Consider the following 24,223-nt stretch of genomic DNA (forward strand, 5'->3'; position numbering starts at 1 on the left):
CAGAGCTAACAAAGGGATAGGCTAATCTTCTCCCGCTGATCAAAAATCCCTTCCTCTTTGCATATAGCAGAAGAAGTTCTAAATAAAATACCTCAGCAAATCCTAGCAGCTTAGCGAAGGGCTCCTGTATTTTAATCAGGCTGCTGCTAATCTATCACCACTCAGTCATACTTTCATATATTCAGAATATTCATTAAGAATAAATATTCAAAAACAACTCCACCCTCCTCACTAGGAACTTGCACTAATGCACAGTAAGGGCTTGTATGCATACATACAGTACTTCGTCATTTTGGTGAGCCGATGTTCTCTCCACTCCTGGAAGTTATGATTATATGATGTGACTGGTAAGTGGTTCTGGGTGTAAACGGGAACATCACTCAACACCAAGGTCTTGAAGGCTCAAAAACACTGTGTACAAATATGTCTGGGAATTAATGGAGTGTTTGTTTACAGTAATTAGACAGCCGCCGGCGTTAAAAGAAGCTTGTAGATGACACATTTGAGAGCTTCTGTAGGTTTTTTTTAGATCACGAAATGTCATGGAAATAAAGTAAGAATAAGAAAAGGTATGTTTATCTTTGATTTTTCTCATCTTGTACTTTTTGACTTTTGTACTTTTGTAGTTTTGCAATTCAATGATTAAACATGCAGTATCTGTTTTTTTTTTTTGTTTTTTTTTACAAACAAACAGAACGAAAAAAGCCTGGTCATTTTGGTGCTTGAGGGGCAGCTCAAGGCCTTTGAGTCTATTTCATGATGAGAGCTGGACTTTATTGGACGCCACTGTTGTTTACACCAACAGGAGCCGTAGCTGGCTAGCTGCTGCATCATCAACAGGATATGCAGCCTCGCTAGCATGTGAGTCTGCATGACAACACACATTTTGCCTGCAGCTACGAGCACATGCCCTAATAAACTGATTTGTTCATGACATGCTGAAAGAAGCATCAAGACGGCGAGCCAACGGGGAATTCTAGACTTATAAAAAAGTATGCTGACCGGGTTCTAGCGAAGGCAAGAAAATAACTGCTTGGGGTCAAAGCTATATTAGCATGAACAGGAAATTCATTTACACTGTTTTTTCCCTGATCGTGTTTCCCCGTCAAAACAACCATCAGTTGCTTCAGTATGCTGTGGTGTGTGTGTGTGTGTGTGTGTGTGTGTGTGTGTGTGCGCGCGCGCTTTTACCTCCATCCACTTCAGTAACAGGGCATCTTTGTGAGGTTTTAGGTCAATAAGCAAAGGAGTCTTAGCTCCACTAGGAGAGAGTTAGCTTGTAAGATTCCTGAATATTTCAGCTGCTTCATATGCAGATAATTTAATCTAAATACATATTTTTCATATTGTTTTGGTAAGTAGGGAAAGTCTTGCCTCGAAATACTTCAGTGTTCATTAAAAATAGACTTGATCAAACATGGGTGAAGGAGGCTAAAAGTCTGTGCAGAAATGCTCGAAATGATCTCTGATTTCAGAGCCGACTGAGCTTGTATTCTAAAGTTGCTCCTTGACAGCAAATAAAGTCCTAAATAGCGTTCCTACATCACCTATCCTCACAGTCTTTCCGAGCTTTGGGGCCAGACATGCTGAGTATGAATGGTGGCCTCTGTTAGCCTTTGAAAAGTCAAAACAGAGCTCCCCGCCTTTACACCACACCCCAAACCAAAGTAGTGGCACAGAGAGGACAAACCGGCTCTTATTTCCAAAACTGCAAAACTTCTAAAGCTTTTTTTTTGAAGATGTGGGTTTTAAAAAAAAAGAAAAAGAAAAGTTAGCTTTGACTTCATAGAAATTCAGCCCGTAATAAACTATGACGCCAACAGATTTTAGACAACAGATACGCTCCTGAAAAAGTAATTTTCTCATATGGAAAAAAAAAAAAGGGGTTCGTAACTGCTGTTAGTTGGAATGCGTGGCTCTGACACTGAATGTTAACAGACATTTTCATAAACCAGGATTCACTTATCAGGCTTTGAGAAAAGCCACAAAAAGCACACAAGAATGTAGTTCAGTTGGCCGGGGCTCCAGATTACACGCCCCCGATGACTGCCAAACCAAGGCCACTAAATTAAAAAGGGGCCCGGCTTATATTTGGACTGACCAGCAGAGAGAGGAAACCTCTACTCCGCAGAACAAAAATGACTAATACGCCTCTTAGGAGGAAGAGACGTACACTCATATACTGCTACTCCAATCATGTCTACTGCTTTGTACCACAGTACATACATACATACACGCACACACACACACACACACACAGCTGTGCAACCTTGATCTTTTCACCATATTCTGAAATCAAAATCTGAGGCCTGTCTAGACACTGAACTCCTACACAAAGTCTTATACCGCAACACTAACTGAGACTTAAAACACTCAGACACACGATCACACACTCCTATGGAATATCAGAAGAGGACTGAAACTATGAAATAAAAACCATAACGGTTGCATATTTATCTTTGTGCCAATTCTGTTTTGCACCAGTCAAAGTCCATATTCCTGTTTTATCCATGTGGAAATAAGGGCTCCCATGGATTTGTCAAAGGCATTTAAGGAAAAGTTTAAAGAAAAGAAAAACCAATTCGTTTCTATTAACTGGTTTGGAGTAAATGCACGTTTATGTCAGAGGATGGTGTGATTAAGAAAGGCTATAAACAAAAAGAATGGATGACGAAGAGATTATCTGCGCTATCCACAGTGAAAAATGAAGAGAAGTCTTGTGGAATACGTTTTATTTGTGAAAGTAGTAGTTATTCTTTCATGTAAGCTGGTATCCTACATGTTGCACGCTGTCCGGAGACGACGAGTCTCTAAATCACATGGGATTCAAAAACATGTCGACATCATCGCTTGTTTGGTGCATTGGCTGTTTTTCAAAGATTCCTCAAGCAAAAGTAAATTTTTGCAAAATATTTGTTTGCTCAACCTCTTCTGATGCAATACTTCAAACTATATTAATGGAAACATGAGTAAGCATAATGGGATTGTATCTTGTACAGGAGCAGTAATGAGGTTTAGAGAAGTAGGAAGTGAGTCAAGCACCGAAGGGAGGGAATGGGGGAGGACAGGGACAAAGGAAAGGTCCACCACTCTCTGCCTCTCACAGTTCAGAGGGGTTAATGAATTAGTTTTCTCTTGCCACTAAAAGATGCTTTGGCACGTCAGCAAGGGCTCCAAATTCAATAAGGCCCCCTCCTCCCATCGCCCTCTTCCTCCCAGACACTGAATGAAATATCGCTTGTGTAGAGGAGAAAACACATCTGTCATTTATCAAAATGAAACCAGTTCATGTTACTGTCGTTTTACTTCAATGGCTCAAATGTGAAAAACAGACATTTGCGTTCAAATGACAGAGAGAGAGAGAGAGCTCTCAAACTTATTCTGACCCGAGATTACTGGGGAAAAATGTAATTAAGAGTCTTAAACCAGATCAAATTATTGAATCACTGGACGCCGCCGGCCACACAAAGTCACCGCCGCAAGCCCCAAATCCTCTTTCAAAGAGCTGAGTGGTACAGTAAATTGAAAAACCTGTTAAGTCCATTAGCCTAAGATGTGAATGTTCTGTCTCTGCCCATATGGCTCTGGAAACCTGAAACCGATAAGCGACAAACTACAGAAGAGGGGACCACCACAGAAACTTATATCACAGCCAGTTTTCTTTGTCAGTATCCCGATAAGAAGCAGCTCCTGCCAATGTCTAAGCAGAAAGATAAGTGGTATAGAAAATGGATGGATGGACATTTAGTGCCGTTTTTACTCTAATCAACCGTGTAGCCCAGCACAGTCTGTTCCTTTCAGATTTATGAGCTTCTAGGATGTTTAGGAAATGTTTTGGGCCTCATTCATTGAATGCTGCTGTTCACTAATGTATTCCTTAACACTCTCTGTAAGGACAAACTTGTGCATATTAGCATTTCTTCAGTAAAGCCCCAAATTCCTTTCAAAACAGAAAAAAAGATGGTGGCTGGGATTTTTATACTGCTGGGCTCCTCATTTCTTTGACTGCAAACCCTCTTTATACAAGTGATGGGCAATTAGTTTACCCAACTTGTAGATTTCAATTGGATTCAATATCTCAACACTGGTTAAAAACACACCATTACAGCCTCACTGTATCAACCAATCAATGATGCAAATCAAAGATTGTGTGAGATTAAAGGCTTCTTCCATTTATTTGCTCTCATTCATAACCAAAAGCTTCCAAATAGGCAGAGAAATATTCTGGTTTACCAGGAAGCTTCATCTTTGTTGCCAGCTAATTCAGCGGCATCAAGTGGCTGGGAGGTCATCAGGGGGGCAGAGCACAGCAAAGAACGATGGAGGTTTTAAACTGTAGGTGGTCTCTCTAAGGCAGAGCTTGCACACACAAGTGGCCCGACAATAGCGTGGCCAGGAGGTCAACAGAGCGAGGCAAGGGAGCAAGAGAGACGATTAACAAAACAGCGCACCCGAAGAAGTTTCATTGTTCCCTTTAATCTGAAACAGTTCCATTAGATTAACTAAGTGTATGTGTCAAATGCCTTGAATTTTGCCATACCTATAGACCCAAAACATCAAGGTCAGAAAAGATGCTGAATATGTTTTGTTGTTGTCAGAGTCACTGAGATGCGTCCAGTTAATGTCTTTAACCTCTCCCGTCATCTCATCATCCACAGACTCTGCTTGTGCCTACTTAACCCCAAGCAGCTACTGACCCAACCAGTGACTTTGCAAAAGATGATTCTTCTAGCAGTGTAAGTCGGCCTTGGGGAGCTTTTGTGGGATGACCGTTTAAACAAGTGACTAACAGGATGTTAACTAAACAAGAAAGAAAACAAAAACCAATGAAGGCAGAATTTTAAATATCTTTGTTTAAAAACAAAATCCCAAATCCTTTATTATACAGAATCAGTTTAAAGATGTGGTGTAATTGGACCTTAGAGCTACAGTGGCTCTTCAAATTCATATATTCTCCATCAACATCTATATATGAATGTTTCCATAAGCTTGATAAGTGAGGGCTTTTATACATCCTCTGTTCGGCCCCTGAGGATATGGGTCACAGTCCCAAGTCTCAAGTGTGGGAAAGCTGCATCTCAGTGCGACTGCTTCGCCGTGCTAACATTCCTAAACTCGCTGCACCGTCGCAACAGCGTGCTGGGTCACGTTCTGTTCCCGCTTATCACAAACACGCTTGAGACACTGTTGCAGCAATGCAAGGAATCATACTCCCTATAGAGGCTTTCCATTTGCTCAGCTCATGGGTTTCACAACTTTTACAAGTACAGAACTGTGAATTTACACAAGCCTGTAATAGACTAGAAAAAAAATGAAAAAGAAAGGGGGGGGCAACATTTAGGGTAACGCAAATCCACGTCTAAGTCATGTGACGTGGGCACTGTTGCTGTGCGTATTCCCCACGAGGTGAAATATGTACTCGCTACATACACCAACCATCATTGTGGATTGATACATAACATATCTGAGTATCACTCTCACCAGGAGAGCTGTAGCGATTCTCCACAGCCATGATTCATTCCGTTTCACCCGTTCAGCTCCAGGTAAAGTTATCGTTTAACAGGTACGACATTGTTGAGGTGACATGGGCTAGTTTTTTCACCTCTGCGGATTTAGTTTCAAACTAACTTAGAATCTCCAGTACTTGTTTGCTCTGGAGTTCGAAGTTCCTCTCTGTTGTGTGACAATACTTCACGTTAATCGTGCAAAGGTAATTTTTTTTTTTGTCTTCGTTCAATCAGGTTACCAACTTAAGTTTAGAAAGTTTGTTTCTAAGATTCCTAGGACATAAAAATCAAGATATGAATCAAAGTTTTAAGGCAACACAACTAAATACATATTGTAATATGAGCCTCACTTTGAGATTTCTTGCCATTAGAAACTCTTCTTTCAATGTTCCCTGGCTCCCCCGCACTTCCTCCTCCATTTATTTTTTTTCTGCAGTCATTAGTTTCATAGGAAGTGTCAATCATTTCCTTTTGGTGCGAGTAATGATTAACTGGTGACAACATAGATCAACGTGTTTCAGGGCTGATTATGTGATAGCAACACACACACACACACACACACACACACACACACACACACACACACACACACACACACACACACAGCTCTGCTGAGCTCAAAGAAGACATAACTCCAGTACGTCTGTCTCAAAGGCACAAATATAACACTGACATTTGGGGGATTTTCAGGGACACATGAGATGAAATGGATCCAAAATAAGGCTGATATGTCAGGCTCATTTCATCATCCCGGAGGGAGATGTTGCACAAGTTCTTTTTGGAGAAGTAGCTTACGACGCAAAGTAAATTTATTTAAAAAATAACATATTTATCAGACTAAGCAGAACTGCAACAGTGTCTGCTCTTTAGTGTGTATCTTACATTTCAGATATCTCTGTGTTCACCGGACCACATCACACATATACATGCAAATATGGGATGAGGGACAAAATCCAAGACTTTCACAGGAGAATCTCACCTGATAGTAGGCTTTAATCTGCCTGATGAGAATGGAAAGGTTCTGTATGCGCAGCGTGGAGTCGTTGTTCACCTTCTTGTTGGTCCTCTGCACAGTGGCTTTGGGATTTCTGTCAAAAAAAAAAAAAAGAACAAAATATTAATACCACAGTTTAAAACCAAGGGTCTCATTCCTGAGCATCACAGCTGTAAAAAAAATAAAAAACCTATTTACTACTTTAAGTAGGAGAATGTAAATGGACTCCTAATGTTTTTTAGTTTAACACTGTGTTGCTATGTTGGCAGCACAGTGACAATGGAGCCTTGTTTGAGTAGGGTCAAGACTCCACAGTGACGTTTGAAAAACGAGCGCATTATAAAGCCCGGCCCCACAAATCAGATGGCGCCAGCGTTGAGTATTTTCTCCACTCCTTCGGTGAGTTCAAGACAATCATTTTAAAGTATTTAAATCCGGGGCTGCAAAAGCCAAACTGAATGAGGCTTGAGAGTTCGTGCTCAATTTAACTGACTTGATCAGTGAGGTTAGAGGAATCATCATTCATCAGAGCAGAGACACACACAAGTGTATCTCAGTGATTCTCTAATCATCATCCTCACTTCCTCTCATCTGTCGGAATCAAAAAGTCGAGGTACCTTCTTGCAGGAACAGCTAGGCTGTGTTTATCCGAGCGAGTGTCGCCTAAGGGACTTTGAAGCAGAGAGCGCGATGACTGATGTTATCACGGGTGTCAACATGTTTTAGAGAGCCTCATTGACATTCCCCAAATTCACATGGTGCCATCTTCCCAGCTACTGTTATCAAGACTAACTGCCATTTGCATATCTATGGAAATTACCTTCAGAGCACAGATCCCAAACTTATTCTCAAACCACATTTACTGACGACAAACCAAAAAAAAAAAAAAAGAGTTTTGTGTCCATCTGTGTGTCCTCGGAGTGTTTGACATCCAAACTATCTGGCAGTCACATTGCCAGAAGTAAACGGCCATCATGTTTTTATTATTAGTCAAATACTTTTCGTGTTCACGCCATAAGGTTAATGTGTTAACCGCTGCCGTTGACAGCATGAGTAGCATTCATTATAAGCTTGAAGGATGTCAGCATCTGTATACTGATGATCTAAAAAGGTTAATGAAACTAACGTCATGAAAAGACCTTCAAGTTAATGCAATATGTCCTGACTCCCAAAGGGGAATTCTCATTTCACAGACTCCTCACGCCACACGACAGGGGTGTTGACAAAGCAGCAACACAAACTGATAATGGATTCACTCCTGAGAGGAGGGCCACTTTGGCAACACGCTGGGGGAGATCCATGATGTACCGCCGGACCCACAGCACCACGGCCGGGTCGGAGTGGACAGACTGCCAAACACCACTGCAGTAAAATAAGTGAATTTTTTAACTGGAGTCTGGACTGGAGTGATTTTGAAAACATCACATAAAAGTCTGCTGTTGCAACTTTGCTGATCTGTGTGCAGTGCTTTTATTACTAATTCTTCAGGGGAAAAAAATGTTACATTTTATTTTTGACAGAAGACCTAAACTCTCATGTACTAGATTTTCTTCTTCCCCATTAATAACAACAACCTGTTTCAATTCTGGGGGAAGAATTCATCTACATTTAACTTCAACACGGGTTTGTTAGTAGCTGATGGGAACGGTTTAAAAGAGCAGGTGTTGACGAAATACTGCAAATATGTTGTTGTTGCTCTGTGTGTCTAACAAAAATTCAACGTCGATGTCAATGCAACTTGCAGACATTTTTATGATAAGAGTCCGCAAGCGTCACTAAAAGCTGCTGTTAATTGGCCTGATTAATCAGCTCCAGCGTGCTGTTAGAGAGCAGCTCTCTTTTTCACGATACGTGCTTCAGACTTCACAGCATTTACATTCTGTGACCTATATAAGAGGGTCAACATCCAGTGAGTGTTGGGGGAGGAGAGTCCTCGTGAATGTATGCATGCATGCATGCAGTGGTTGGCAGCACATGTGTAGTCATGCATGAGTGTCTATGTCTCCATCCATACTCTTGCACACGTATGGTCGACCTGCTTGATATAGCTAAACATAAAATACCACAAAAACAGAATGTACTGATGGTTTGAAGGTACATTTTCTAACCAGTTTGAGGAAGGAGGTCAAAGGTTAAGGGCGGTTAATCTTCCTCAAGGGCATTCAGCTTGATGGGTTCTTGCAGTCACACTGTGGCACGCTTGCTGCTGATGTTTTTGACCAATAATTAAACATGCTGGTATTTCACAAAATCCCCCCGAAATGAAATCGCTTTAATATCAGGAGGGTGTGTTAAGCAGTTTGATGCTAAAATGCAACTTTTCACAAGGACACGTGAAAAAGGGGCAGTAGATTTGACCTTTAAATGAAAATCCTCATCTCTTAACTCAACTGTCTGCAGTGTGAATGTCTTAATTAGTCTTTCGAACCATCTTCGCTCCAACACACACACACACACGCTAATCAGCAAGACACAGGGTTCTTTTTAATTCTGGTCTAAATGGACAGTCATGTGACCCCACCCCCCCTCCCCACACACACACACACACACACACACACAGCCTTTTGGAGGTTCATAGTAGGGGGTCTATTTAACCCCTTAATTAAAAAGCACAGTGAGGGTGGTAATCCTGTCAAGGCGAGGAGGCTGACGCAGTGAATGAGTTATGTGTGTGAGACAGAAAAAGACTGAAAAAGAGAAAGAAAGCCCATTCACACATTCCGTCAGCATCATTGAGGGAGCCAAGAACATGGCTGTCGCAGCAACAAAACCATAGCAACTGTGCACAATCAACCCCTCGATTCTTTGGCTCCCTCTCTGATACCACACATGTAAGCACGCGACAGGCTCAACTCCCCCCTTGGATCAGCAGGCGCATAAAAGCCACGACTTAGAGTGGTAATGGGGGTCAAAAATCCCAGCTATTAACTCCCTTGTTGTTCCTGCTGATACAGTAAAGCAAAGACTTTAAATAGATAAATAGATTAGGGATAGACAGCCTGCAAGCAGACAACTTGTCAGCAAGTCAGCCAGACGGAGAGCCGGCTCGTCAATAAGCTGGACCATCGGTGCCGTCGATGGGCACTACAGCCTCATAGGGCCTGGGGACACTGGGCTTTCTGCTCCTAACTACTAGCTACCATTGGCTGGGTCTGTTAGGGAGGAGTGTTAACCCATATATGACAGGCTACATTAGAATCAGCATGGGCAGCCAGGCACACGCGCACACACACACACACACACACGTAAAGCAAGCTAAATGCACACACACAAAGAGAAAAGGCAGTCTACATTTGGCCACGTGTTGGGGATGGAGTCTGTAAGCTTGACTGTCCAAACACAGCAGGGATGTGTGTGTGTGTGTGTGTGTGTGTGTGTGTGTGTGTGTGTGTGTGTGCAAAGCAAAGCCAAACAGCGAAGATGAACCTGGGCGGTGAACACCCTTTAGCAGGCTTGCTTATGTTAACAGATCGCGAAATCATTCTGTTGGCTTGTGTATCCTTCAACTTCATCTCAATCCATCAATTCACCTTGACACAAATTTGAGTCCCAAATTCCAAGGAGGAACATTTACTCTGACAATAGTCGAGAACTCGATTTGGGAGAAGTTTCACACTTTTAGTTCACCGGGCAGAGCAAATGAGATGGTTGTATAGGATCCTGAAATTATGAGCATTGTAAACGCAACATCAGTGAAGACTAAAATTCTGCCTCATATCGTCATAATCAAATTACTGGAGCACAAGTAAACACACCATCTTTATGAATGTCAGCTTATATGCAAGCTCATGTAGCAATAACATCATTCCATATCTGAATGACATTAGCTACTCAGAATCAGACTGTAATTGTGTATTATATATGTTAACTGCTGTTTGCTTTTTGTTGTGCAGCCCCAATGTTCAAGATAGCAGCATCTTCCTTTCTCCTCGCCCGCCCTTTTCCTTTGGGGGCTGCGATATCCAAACAGACCAGTGAGAACGGGACCACTGGTATGTGGTTCTCATCACCCCATTTCATTGTCTTGGCTTTTCATGGACTTGTTTCTCTCTAGCCTTTGTCTTTCTGTTTCCACTGGGCCTCTTCCCATTCCTCTCCTCCCTAACCTACTAAAGCTCGACTGGACTACAAATACTCGTTTCCAACTTCTCAAATAATTGCCTACGTTTCCTGTATTATAACGGCTCTGAATGTAAATCCCTTCAGTAGGTCAACGTATTCATGCCATGAACTACTCCTGAGTTTCTTTCCATAACAGAAATACCACAAGTTCAATTCTTCTTTGCAGTTAATTCTCAATATTAAGCTGCCGTTAATGAAACTCAACATTTCCTGCAGATTTTTCACGGCAAATGTCTTTCAGCACACAGAGGGGATTACGTCCCCTGAGCCACTGGAGGGTCTGTAACACGAAACAGATGGAGGAAGTGTTGAGTTTGCATTAACCGCAAATAGCAGAAACAGCACAGACAAATGGGAGAAGATTTGACAAACGGAAGCAGGGGAAATGGACAATTCAAAAACAAACACTCAACTCTAATATAATCTAAAACTCAGATAACAGCCTGGGGTCTCATATACAACCAACGCGTGCACACAAAATGAATCAAAGTCTGCACAATAATTCATTTTGGCTTTTGTGTGCATGTTAATGTGGGTGCTATGCCCAGTTTTATAAAAGGTCTCTTCAGTTGAACTAATAACTGTCACTTGGCGTAACCTGTGTCAATGGTTTGAGCGTCGTTAGATCCAAAAGCACCATGTTAAATTGTTGTGGCTGTGTTCTATTCTAATGAATTTAGTATTTCCTGCTAATAATCAGAATGCAGTGCTTTCAAAGCCATCACGGTCAGAGTAAATACTTGACTCTGATTGGCTGCTGGGTATTACACACCCCCAGGCTGACACAAAAGGTGGTATGACCCAAAGTCAGTAATAAGAGTTGTCGGAGGAATGTCCAATTCTTTATTTTGAATGTAGATGACTGCTTACCCCACGGTCCAGAGAGCAAGTGTGTGTGTGTGTGGGGGGGGCACGGAACATCCCAGCAGCAGATCTGCCTCCTTTTTCTAGCACAGCTGGAATTCCAACTATGTCAGCTGTAACTAGTCCTGGAAAAAGCCAACAAAGGCTTCAACATGCTGCTCAAAGTCAACAGAGGAGAGAAAGGGAGCGAGGGGTCTGAGAGGTGAGGCTCGGACGGAGCAGGAGACCCGTCAAAGCAAAGTTCACGTTCCATGAATTTCAAAGTCATCAAATGTCTCACACCATTCAACCTGCTGTCTTGAATGTGGGATTTCTCAGAGGCTGCGGTTCACAGACTGTTTAACTGTGTGGCGACAGAGGTTCTGGGGGGTCTACACTACCGTACATGTTGTCATGAAAACAAAACAGAAGAAGCGAGACGCCAAATGACAAAAACCATGTGCATAACAGGATCTTTTGGTCCAAAAACAGATGTCCCACAGAAACAAAATATCTATGTTGACTGCTGATTCATAACAAGCCACCATAAAAAAAGAGAAAGAAATAACTGAGTGGAAGAATGGACTGGGATGTTGTCATTTACAAACGCTCATAATATTCTATCTTTTCCTGAAAAGCGTTAGAACCGAAGCATTGGTTCAGCACACGTTCTAGTCTTACAGGTGACTCTTCGTGCAGGTTCCCTCTCACGCTGGCTGTCATGGCTGAACCTGACTGATCCAGATCTTTAACCTACTTGATCTCTGTGATCCGCCTGTGACGTATTGGCTCGCATCTTTGAACACCTCCCAAAAAGAACTTAAGGTGCTGCATTTTGTTCCACGGCATCCATGAAGAAATTTAAAAGTAATAATAATAATAAAAATATCGGACCATATCCTAGCCTTTAGGACGTACTCACACTCGGTCCAGTTGCCTTGCACCACCCTGAATCACCAGGCTGAAGCAAGCACTGAGCTGTACAAGCCTCATATTTGAATGAGAATCCTGCAGATTAGGTTTTATATTTCATCACAGGAGTGGGAAAATCCTTTCCCCTTAGGAGGCTCTACTTTAAAGAGCGTTACAAAAACTCCATCCAGTTTGCACACCAATCTGCAGGCTCGCCACTTTGTTTAATGGACGGCAAACAAGTGAACGACAGGCACAAAACAAAAAGAAAAATATTCTCATGCCCTCAGCCTGTGCACGTGCCTGCCTTGCCGGCACCACCTCCTCCAACCTTGCCAGCATACAGAGCAATAACACTCTTCACACATGACGTTATGGGACGAACTCGCTTAGGCATGGTGCAGATCGTCCAGGGTCTGCCTTTAATGCAGCAAGATGTTTGCCTTGCCTTGTGGCATTTTCGCTACACTGCCGCTAAAAATAAGACTTGGTTAATGGCCGCATGTTAGCATCATAATCCCCAAAGAACAGGGGGCAAGAATGCATCTGAGATCTAAAACAAAAGACAGTAACGGCCGAGAGACAAGCAGATGCCCCACACAACAGCTCTTCTACAAACTCACTGGTTCAGTTTGTGAATGCATGATGTGTCTGAAAGGAAGTGATGACAAGCACATTGAGGACTACATCCTGTGTGTGTGTGTGTGTGTGGGGGGGGGGGGGGTTGGTGTACCCACACAGTGGATTTACTTCACTGTGGCCTTGGAAAAACCAGGCCTTTACAGGATTTCAGTTTATATCCATAATCACTGACTCATGGGTTTACCTCTTAATGACAGACAACTGCTGGCAAGCACCTTTGCAGGAAAAATATGCAGATGGAAATGCCAGAAGGCGATTGCTGCCCTTTGCATTTTTAACGCGCTCATCTCCATGTGTGCAGCCATTCGAAGAGCCTTCCACTATAGACATGAAGGGTTCTGAGTGAGAGCAGAGCCAGCATTTTTACGTAAGGTTAATATAGGTCCAAACGTTTATATACATTATAATCCAATACATTCCCATGACTGTGGTGCCAGGCAGGAAAATTTCCATGACCTCACATTCTTGAAAATTCCTGTTTGTACATGAATACAAACAGAAAAATCCAAGTCAGAATGTATGACCATATATTTAACGAAAATGAATGACATGCAGCATGGTTCGATTGCAACATAAATGCGTAATGTGAAATAATATTTAAAAGGTATTATGTCAAACTTTTGATTGTCCAGGACTTTTAGAATTTTCAGGTTTTGTTTACTTTTTTTAAAACTTTCCCAAGCTTGTAAGCACCTACTTTGAATTTACATGACTCTTCCTGGTTTTTCATGACCATACGAACCCTATTATTCAAACGTTTTCCCTTCACCTGAACGAGCAAATTCCACACATTTTCAGAGTTAGAGCTGAGTCAAACAACTTTTTGAGGTGGGAAAGGGAAAGTTAAGAGAATGTGGCATAACCTGGTACACCAGCAGACATGTTGGACCCATTAAATCTCCTCTTTTTCCTGCGAGTGTCTCTTGCTGAAGTCTGTCCAAACAAGGACAGACCGACCAGTTGATCAAACAAACCAACGAGTCAGCATGTGTCTGCGAAAGTGGCAGGAAAGCACTGAATTCAACCGGACAGTTGTCACTCTGACAAAACTTTAATTGGCTCCCTCTTGCTGAGCGGGAGAAGTCATTAGGTTGACAGCGCTGAGGAGGCGATCTAATTGGCTGGGTAATGTCAGTCAGTAGAGGGCAGGGGGAAGGGGGGCATAGTGCCATCTGGGTGTCAGCAAACCGTTAGCTAATCCTGGTCTCTCTACAGTTCTCTAATGACAACTGCTGCCAGCATGCCATGTCTCTCACTTAGAAGGGGACACTCACAAAAAAAAGCCACATGTAACAGCATCTTCAGTTGAAAGTGCTAGAAGTGTATGCATGCAAGAGAGCAGTGAAATGAAAATCTTAGTGTTATCAGCCACCCTGGAAGACAAGTGTGTGTCTTGGCAGCATTTTGTGTTTTCTGTGAGTAAACAGTAGTAACTGGCTCGAGGCGAACGCCACCGGAGCCCTTTTCTTAGCAGGACCGGATCAATTGTAAGAGACGCAGCGCCAACTAAAACACAATATTCAAGCTGTCCAACCAGAAAACCAAATTTTGTGAGTGTGTGTGTGTATGTATATATATATATATATATATATATATATATATACACATACATACATACATATGCATATACATATGCATATACATATATATATACACACACACACACACACACACACACTCTCATAGATAGATAGATAGATGGATGTTTTATATATATTAATGAAGGTGTGAGTGAGTGCTTGCATGTTTGAAGAACTGAAAAAAAGACAATGGTTTAATTGTCACCTCCAGCTCTCCCAAGAATCTCTAAAAACTCATCTGTGGTTTCTACACTTAAAATTAGGACAAAAAAAACGAGACAACTATGTAATTATTTCAGTCAACATACAGCTTCAAATGTGAGCAAAGTCATGAAAAAAAAAAGCTGAATAGGAATAAGACAAAGCAGAAAACGTCTTTGGTTGGTGCTGTCGACCAAACACCAACGTAAAGCTCTGATGCACGAGCTAGAACATGCACATAGGCCATTTTAGTTCAGGCTATCCATGAGGTGACTGTTTCATGCCGGTGAAGTGGGAGAGGCAGACAAAGAGCAGTCTCACCCATTACAGCTTCCAACGATTACTGTAGGCCCTGTGTGTGGGAGGATGGCTGGCCGAGACGACTACCCAACAGCTGCCCGACTCCGACAGCAAATGCAGACCCACACACACACACACACACAAAAAAATATACTCTCCATGAAGACACAGAGGCCCATAATATGAGAGATATATAAACACATGGAGCTGTGTGTGACTGGCAATCCCCAACATCCTGTCAGGCGATCAGTAAGCCACTTCGTTTCAGCTGGCTGAAATTCCTCCCCAGCTCAGTCAATTTATTTCGACGGAGAAATTCACCTGAAGTCGCTGCTCAAGCCTCTTATTTTGAAGAGATAGGGGGAGTTGCCATGTTGCTCAGCAAACCAGGACTTCCATTTATATTTTGTGCCATAGTAAATGATTTTGTATCACGCACTCTGCTAAACAAACCCCTCCCCTCCTCATCTCCCTCCGGTTGCTCCCTCCAAAAATGTCCCATGGGGGGGGGGAATATGGCAAAGTTGTTCACCACTCCACTCGATCCTTAAGACGTAAATGCAACCGAGACACAAAGGACATTTAACTGGTCATTTAACTGGACTGCAGTCAGTGCTCCAGTATAAAAGAACCAAGGAAAAAACAGTTTCTTGATCCACGCATCTCGGCAGTGGCCATATGCTTCATTTCTTACAGTTGCATTACCAACAAACATGTTTGCAAAAGGCGTCCCTGTTGAAGCAGACTTAAATTCAAAGGCTATTTAAGAAGAATGACAACTTCACAGCTGAACACTTCATGAAGATGCCTGCTTTTGTGGCCCAGTTCCAAGGTTAAAAAGTGCCGTGGGACCTACAGAACATGCACAGAACACATAATTTGGATATTTTTGAATAAGTATGCAAGTCTAATTTCAAAAAGGTCGATCCAATTTCAGTCAGATGTTAAGATTCATTTTTAAGCCGACTAACACAATATATCATTTTTTCTAACATTGTGTAACCATATTAATATCTGAATGAATGTTCAGACCATATTTGGACAAGGTCAGGGGTGGGGTCATCATGCTATTATTCCATCACAATGTCTGAAATCTGTGAAAAGCAAATTCAGAAGTGGGTCTGACATTGTGGGCCTGTACCACCCACCGTCTTCTCTTAACGTCTGGGAGACAAGCGCAGGAAATGCATCACTGCCCTGACGGTTAAAAAAAACAACAACATATGCTAATAGACACAATGCACATGGAAGTCAGATCTGATCACAAAGTGCCTGCGGCGATACATTCTAATTTCAGGAGTAAGCTGACATACAAAGGGCCGTTTCCTTACGATCATATCATCCAAGACACATGTTAAAACAAGGCCCGACGGGACCAGAGTACGTGGAAAGAGTCAGAGAAGGCCAAGCAAGCATGGCGAAGAGCAGTGGTTGACGAGAGGGATACAGCAGAGCAGGAGGAGGAGGAGGACGACGACACTGGAGGAAGGAAAGCAGGAAGAACAAGACACCATCCAGAGACAGGAAACAGCCAGATGGGGTTAATCAGCTCCTCATGCTGCACACAGCAGCAACTTAACCCATCTAAAAATCACTCGCACTGGATACTAAAGCACAGAGAGCCTAAAAGAGAAAAGCAATGTCCCCTCCACCACACATCTGAAATGAGGAGACACAATCAAATTGTGCGATTACTGCATAATCACAGAGGAAGTGAAAGTCAATTATTCTGCCTGGAGCATGCTTGATTGAACAGCCCTGTGACAGGCAAGCAGGGGTCGTAAATGCTGACAGTGGAGAGTTTGGATTTAGTGGAAAATGTGAAATCTTGGCATGTTAGCACAAAGTAACCGTCTGGAACCAAACAAAAGGATGGAAAGCTGTCTCCTATCATGTCACACACACACACACACACACACACACACACACACCAGGAGAACGAGAGACCAATCTGATGCATGGGCCTCCTCCCCCTTTCTCTTCATCAAGCTAAAACATCCACACCACTGAGTAAGAACAAGCGTGTCTCTGCTACATTAACGAAGGATCTGCATTGCTGTTAAACCTGCATCCAGATCCGACACGGCTACCAGAGTTTCCCTGCTTAAGGCTTCTATTTCTAGTTTAATCTCCTGCACAGCAGGAGACGTGCTCTCTGCATCTTCCAGGGGCGGGGTGTCTTCCAGTCGGCTGCAGATGACAGTCTAATAGCAGCCTCCAGAAAAATATTTGGCACTCAAATGAAAGCAGAAGTTTTCCCTTTAGTTGATCACGACACAGATCTTTCACAACAACAACAAAAATCAAGATTTCAAATGATATCAGCCAAACGTATATGCAGCAGTGAATGTTTACTGTGTTTAAGTAACAGTTTTAGTATCACGCATCTGTAAGAAGGAGCTCCGAATGTTAAAACTGCGCTCTCGGAAGCCTGAAAGACACATCTAGTAATCAAATGGTTGCAGGTTCGATCCCCTGCTGCACCAGTGACCATGATGAGGTGTCAGAAGCTGCAGCAGGTGTGTGACGGTGTGGGTGTGTCACGATTTGATTCATTCGTGTGACAAACGCATTACCATTAAACAACAAACAAGAGAAAGAAGACCGTCAACCGTTCCTCTCCATCCTCTCCTCAAACGCTAAACAAATGGTCACAAAAAACAAAAGGTGTCCTCTGGTCGGATTTCTGGTTTTCATTATCGGTGGTTTGACACTTGTCCAAATGTTGACTCTGGTTGAACTTTTCTGGGCTGAGTCACAGCAACCGTCAACTGGCTAAGACAACATACATCTACAACACTCTAAAAAAATAAAAATCACGTCCTTTCAATGCTCCTCTACGTCAAACCTCACCGCTGACCCCAGATCTACCGGAGGTGGTGGAGCCGCATGCAGACGCGGCTCCGAGAGATCCCTACGATAATTGTCTGCAAAGATTTCTGACTGTGTGACCCGTCGTTGGCCCAAATACAAGGTCCCATTGTGTGTAGCCTATATTCACTCCAGCAGGCAATTTCAAGTGCCGGACAGAGACTCATGTTCTTGAGGAATTGCTTAATTTACTCGTGTGTGTGTGTGTGTGTGTGTGTGAGGGGGTATTAAAGGCCTGGGGGGTGCGTATCACTTAGGATGCCTTCTACACATCACTGGACCTGGACATTGAGCCAACAGCTTGTATCTTACAACCAGAACAGATCACCAAGAGCTGCAACGACAAATCGTCCCTTGGTCCAATGAAAGTGCTTCATTTTGGGGGAAATATCTGCTTCTTCTAGACTCTTAAATGTGAGTATCTGCTGTTATTTTTTGGTCATTTATGACACAAAATGTAGAAATCTGAAGATGTAAGACCACTGGATGAGCTGACTTTTTGAAACTTCCTGTAATTAGGGATGCAAAATTCTGCACTCCAGCAGCAGATATTGGTCATTTATTAAATACGACAATATGACTAACGGACCGTGTTTAGTTTAGCTCATTATTTCTTTAATACGAACAAAATACCAGCATCATAAACTTGATTTTGAGCAGATAAATATCACCAAAGGGAATATCTGCATGAATCAAAACCCAGTCTAACACATTCCCTCATCATTTAATGGAGAAAAAAAGCAGATAATGAATATTGGAGCCCTGCTATCAGGTAGCCTGTCTCTGGGGCATAGGCCACACATCCATCATGGTCTGTCCTCTTGAATTGCTCCATAAACACATTTCTAACTGTGTCAAATACTTACATCTCAAGCATGATCTCATTCAGGTAAATCCCATCCACCAATTCAATATATTCCGATAATTTAGTGCCATCTTTCACTGTCGTCTGCCCCAGTGTCTTCACCTGAACATAAAAGAAACACAAGACAATCAGTTAAAGAGCAAAGCTGCCGTGTCACGAATGGATCTTGGAACATTTGTGAAGAGTCCATTTACCCAGCAGACCAGAGGCGTGAGCATGAACTGCTCCAGCAAAGGGGCGAACACCTCACTTTCCATATTTTTTTTTTTCCAGGTCAACCGGCGCCGATTAATTCAGCAGATATGGAACACAAAATGGTAGAAATATGATTCGGGTGTTTGTTTAGACTCCACTCCTGGTTGGTTCAATTAAAACGACGCTCATTTTGGCTGAAAGACGTCCGGGGTTGTTTTTTTTTTTCTTTTTCTTGGAGGTATTGAAGGAGAAGGGGGGGGGGAGAGACGTTAATCCACAATCTTCTTGACAAGACCCAGCTGTTCAGATGCCAACGACGGGGCTGGACTACCTCATGGAGAGAGCAAGGAATCACATTTTTTGTTGTTTCTATGAATATCTACATAAAAATTCTCCTAAATTGCTGCGGGCAAAAGGCAACCTCCTAACAATCTACAGAAACGCGCAAAAGGCGGACTACATTAGTCAAGTGTGCTTCTCTGCTATTTTAGAAGATCCATTCATAGAAATCTGAGCAAACATTCCTCCTGTGCGAGGGAGTAAGATAAAATGTCCACCGCGGAGGTTTCAGGTCCTGGTTTTTGTTTTTTGTTTTTTTAAAAATCGTTAGTTTCCTCCTTGTATTTATGCTAGGAATGTCCAGACTAGTCCTTCAGTATGTGGCTCCGGTCCCAGGCAGCAGACTAGTGGAGAGAGGCGGCCGAGAGGATGACTGGAGTACGCCGAGCACCGCCTCCACCCTCTCGCTCTCTCTCTCCCTCTCTCTCTCTCTCTCTCTACCGGTCATCTTCCTCCGCCTCCTTTGCGCTGAAAGAAAAAAAATAGGGCAGCATTGATCAGGGTATTTAGATTCCCTCTCAATGCATCCTTTTCAGTTTATTCCCCCAGAAGTTTTTTTTTTTTTGAAGGGAGGTCAGGTTTTAAAAGAGGGATGCAGCTGTTCTATGATTTATTTGCATGGATTCTCAAATTTATCTACTTCAGGCCCGTCTATTCATATGGTTAACAGGGGCCGTTTGAAAAATTTAAAAAATAAGGACAAATTCAGGGTAATCCAAAGTGCATTTATACACAAATGTTATATATTAGATGCCCACGTTTTGCTCCAGTCTCTTCATCTTTGCAATTTTTTTCAAATTCACAATGTTTCCATGTGTTTTTCGGCATCTACAAAATGAGAATATCATAAAAAGCTGTTTTTTAATGAATAATACAATCATCTGGGATTATGGGCTGTCGGCCATATCAGTTATGACGTGATATTGGCAAAAGAATCCAAAGTCATACATCCCTACTTGTAAAATCCATCATATTCTTAGATTAATATTCTACATTGGCAAAAAAAAAAAAAAAAAACATCTGGAAAAAAATGAGCTTCAACTTGAAAGCTTTTTGTTGCTCATTGGGGAGTCACTGCCCACCCGAGGGCCACAGCCCAGAGGTTGAGAAACACCACACCATTGCACAATGAATATGTTCTGCTCAGCTTCAAGAAAAACAGGAGATGAATCCATATGTATTGTTTACTCTTTGAGCAGATGCACACCAGAGCAGCGAGGCAAGCAGGCTGCTGACACCTGGTGGGTGATGTCATGCGATGACTGTGAAAGTTCAGTCAAGGGTTCGTTTATGAGTTTCCTTGTATTATGATGGTTTCACTAAGTGGGGGGAAAATTACTCATTTCCAGCCACACGTCAAATCCTGTTGAAACTGAGGGAAAAATTGTACAATTGTAGCGGCCATCCTTCGAGGCTCAGTTGTGACATGTCTTGTTTTGAAATGTGACCCAAATACATTGTTACTGTAACCGACTGTGAGCACAAGACTCACACACTTATTTTACTTTAGCAAAAGTGGCAAAACCCCAGATAACACAGTACTCTGGTGAAATTATAGTCAAGTAAAAGTAGTTTATATTGAGTTTACTTGAGTATCAAAAGTACAATTACTCATTCTACATGATGTTTGTGTATTCCAGCATTTGGGAGCATTCAATACTAGATCCACTGACCTCTAAAGGTCATAAGGTCATATTAAGGTTTTCATCAGGTTTTTTTTGGGGGTTTTTTTTTTTCCAAAACCTCTCTCTTCAAAGGAATATATGATTACGACATGGATACTTCTACCTGACTGGACCTACAAAAACACCAAATGTTGACCCAAAGTACCACAAATAAAACCCACCAGCCAAAGATACTCACAGTGCATTCAAAATAATCCTAAATTTTATTGAACGCCATCCTAGTCCACTGTTTGTCTTTTAGCTGTATCAGCGGTGAGCTAATAACGGAGAGATAAGTCCACACCAGGAATCCTTCATGATGGACGTAGGAGACACCTAATCAACAATTGATAAATGGCTCTGGCGATGCCAATAGGGAGCAGAGACCACGTGGCTGAATTGCCAATTAAAACACAATCACAGATTTGGGAATTTGGGACCTGGGTCACCTCTCAGGAAAATTAATTATTGTATGTTTCGGTGAGAAATCCGATAAACATAAGTCGGCAGTAGAAGCAGCTCTCAGGGAGAAGCAGTGGTTCTCATTTGCATTCAGAGTAACGGTTGCTCTTGTTGGTGTTGCAGCTTGGGGGTTTTCAGTAGGGATCCTGTTATGTCTTGTTTTCTGCCAAACGTGTTTGACTGGAGGTCGTCTACTGAGTCAGTTCACGTCAGGAGGAATCAGAGTGAGGTGCAGCGTCATACAAATGCAATGTTCACCGAAACAGCAGAGCAAAAACTACGGAAAAATGGGTTTTTATCTTATTCATAATGCTTTAGCACATTCACTTAGTTATCAATATGTCTGCTGTGACAGACAGGCTCTGTTTAGGAGGCTTTTAATCCCTTCAAAACCAAAGGTGTGATCAGTCTACCAGGATGTTTTTAACCCTGCCAAAGAGTTAATGTGACCACCGGTGTGTGCTTGTTTGTCAGCAGGATATCTAAGTAGAACCAACAGATGGATTTAGGTTAAATTTGGTGGAAAGAGAGGTAATATGGAAGGGATTAGGTGTAGGCAATCTGGATCAAAATATAGATCCTCAATCCTGAGGAGTGAGCACATGGCAAACTATGCAGTGATTAGATGTATTTCTGTGTATGTCATTTAATAGTTTCAGTTAAATTCCTTAAGTCCATGTGATATGTTTGAAAGAAGCGTCTGAAACATTCTGATCCAGGAATCCTATACTAAATAACTAATATCTTAGAAAAGTTTCAGCGTATTTTGATGAACGCGGTTGAGGCGATGTAGGCAAAAAGGTAGAATACCGTTGTTTATATAAGGATGAGGATCAGCGGCTGTGGTAAACAAAACGCTCATGCAGATGTGAGAATGCCATTTCTAAAAAAAAAAAAAAAGTCACTCAGAGCATATATACTACAACGTATGATCTGTAAAAACGCGCGTATTAAAACATATTTTCACTGACATATGTTTATTATAGCCCAAGCATACCACATAGCCTGCGAAAGAACACCAGCCTGAATATGTTTATTGAACCTCCGAATTCGTATACTATTCATGCAGCTCAAATGTTTTGACAAATCGTACGGTACACATCCATCAAGGTAATGAGACAATTACAGGATCATGGTCACAAACACAACACAAGAGAAAAAGGCATAAACGCTGTTATTTGGATTTGGAGACAGATCACATCTAGTTTTCTCTAAAGTCAAGTGTTTCTCCATAACATGAAATATGCGTTACTAAATCTGAAAAGAAGCACAGAAACAAAAATCCTAGGAATGAATTTGAGTTTAATAATCACAAATCAGTGACTCTACTCCGTGATTGTGTAGGTTTGGTTGGTTGTGTCCAGTTTGACTGACAGTGACGCGGCGGCGTGCGCGAGCCGCCTCACCTCTGTCATCGTGTGATTCAGATGTTGGAACATCTGCTCTGGTGCATAGACGTGATGAGTGAGACGTCAGCTTTTTTTTTTTTTTTTCAAATAGACACTTTAAACTATAGGAGAAGCAAAGCAACAAAAAAAAAAAAACACAAAAAAGAACACATTGGTGTTTGTTTCGTTGCTGCTCAGAGTAAGAAGCTGATTGAGGATCCATTGTTGGCTCTGCAAATCAGTTTCCCCCTCCAAATCAATGAGGTTTATCTTTATCTTAACTAAGTCAATTAAAAAGGACAAAAATTGGCTCTGGATTTACAAAACTGAAGTCCATTCAAATCCCATCTGCTCGTTCCTGAGCTGGTAAAGTGACCCGCACGCATCTGCACGTGCTGTATCACCCAGTAGACAGTTAAACATTATGAAACCCGCAGTGGCCTGAACACTGTCATGTCTGCTCGATGACTGCAGAAGTTTGGGTTTCTATGACTCTGTGTGGTTTATTAACCTTGACTCAAACAAGGTGCTCATGCTTGTTTCTTTCATGGCGTTTTGTCACGAAGCAGCATCCCCCTCCACCCGATGACTCAGTGGTTGTACAGACCCGCAGTAGCATTCCTCACACACACTCAGCTCTTAATGCAGGCGAAAGTGGAAAACAACCAACCGCCTCTTTGGCTTGAAGGAGCCACTGCAGACGTGGAAACACATGGAGTTTTTCTTTAATAATAATTAATCTGGCCCAAGGGAGAAAGAATCCACCGAGCACAACTCTATGCCACGGCACTGACTTCCTGACAGAAAAGATACCTTCAATTTCAGAACAATTGAGAGACCTTCACACCAAAACTTCTATCTTCTTAGACGGCTGTGTTTTCTGTTAGTTATTTCACTGGAATTTACAAGTGGCCGCAAGCATTTCGAGTTGGAGGTTTATTTCATTGAGCCTTGAATGCCAGGTAGGCTGACTAACGCTTGGACATAACCGCTTCATCATGGACTGTTTCTGGGTATGACATGTAACCTGCAATGACTGCTAAAGTTTTACAACCACAACAATGAAATAAAGTAGGTTTTTGACGATAATGGCCTCTCGTTTCTCCTCTGCGTAGTAAGCGGTGATGCATTAGACCACATACGCGCCACTCAAAACCAATCAGGAAATCAAAACGCTGAGTTGAATGGAGTTCCATGGAAGACGCTGTGACATCACAAATGTTAGCATTCATTCTGAGGAGATAAATGGTATTAAAACCAAATTGTGCAGTTCATGTGGCTGTTCTGTAGAGTAAGAGGGAGGTCAAACCTGCAGTTTGATGGTTCCAGCACAATCCA

The 24,223-nt window shown here is 42.2% G+C and overlaps 1 protein-coding gene across 7 annotated transcripts in view; it reads right to left on the reverse strand.

Annotated features, from left to right (window-relative positions):
* ccdc88ab (coiled-coil and HOOK domain protein 88ab) overlaps positions 1 to 19,802 on the reverse strand; it is a 67,005-nt gene extending 47,203 nt beyond the window's left edge. For 3 of the 7 annotated variants that reach the window (XM_086179644.1, XM_086179641.1, XM_086179640.1), the window contains exons 1-3: positions 19,032 to 19,802; positions 18,839 to 18,939; positions 6,487 to 6,595 (exon numbers count right to left, since the gene is read on the reverse strand). In XM_086179644.1, the coding sequence (XP_086035770.1) occupies positions 6,487 to 6,595; positions 18,839 to 18,939; positions 19,032 to 19,094 (273 nt within the window). In that variant the 5' untranslated portion in view covers positions 19,095 to 19,802. The remainder of the gene's footprint in view (positions 1 to 6,486; positions 6,596 to 18,838; positions 18,940 to 19,031) is intronic. The other 4 variants (XM_086179643.1, XM_086179645.1, XM_086179642.1 and 1 more) reach the window with 2 other exon arrangements.
* Between the last annotated feature and the right edge of the window lie 4,421 nt (positions 19,803 to 24,223).

The sequence above is a fragment of the Aulostomus chinensis genome, chromosome 16, assembly GCF_037954235.1.
Source record: "Aulostomus chinensis isolate RoL2024-O1b breed Wild chromosome 16, RoL_Achi_v1.0, whole genome shotgun sequence".
NCBI classification, from domain to species: domain Eukaryota; kingdom Metazoa; phylum Chordata; class Actinopteri; order Syngnathiformes; family Aulostomidae; genus Aulostomus; species Aulostomus chinensis.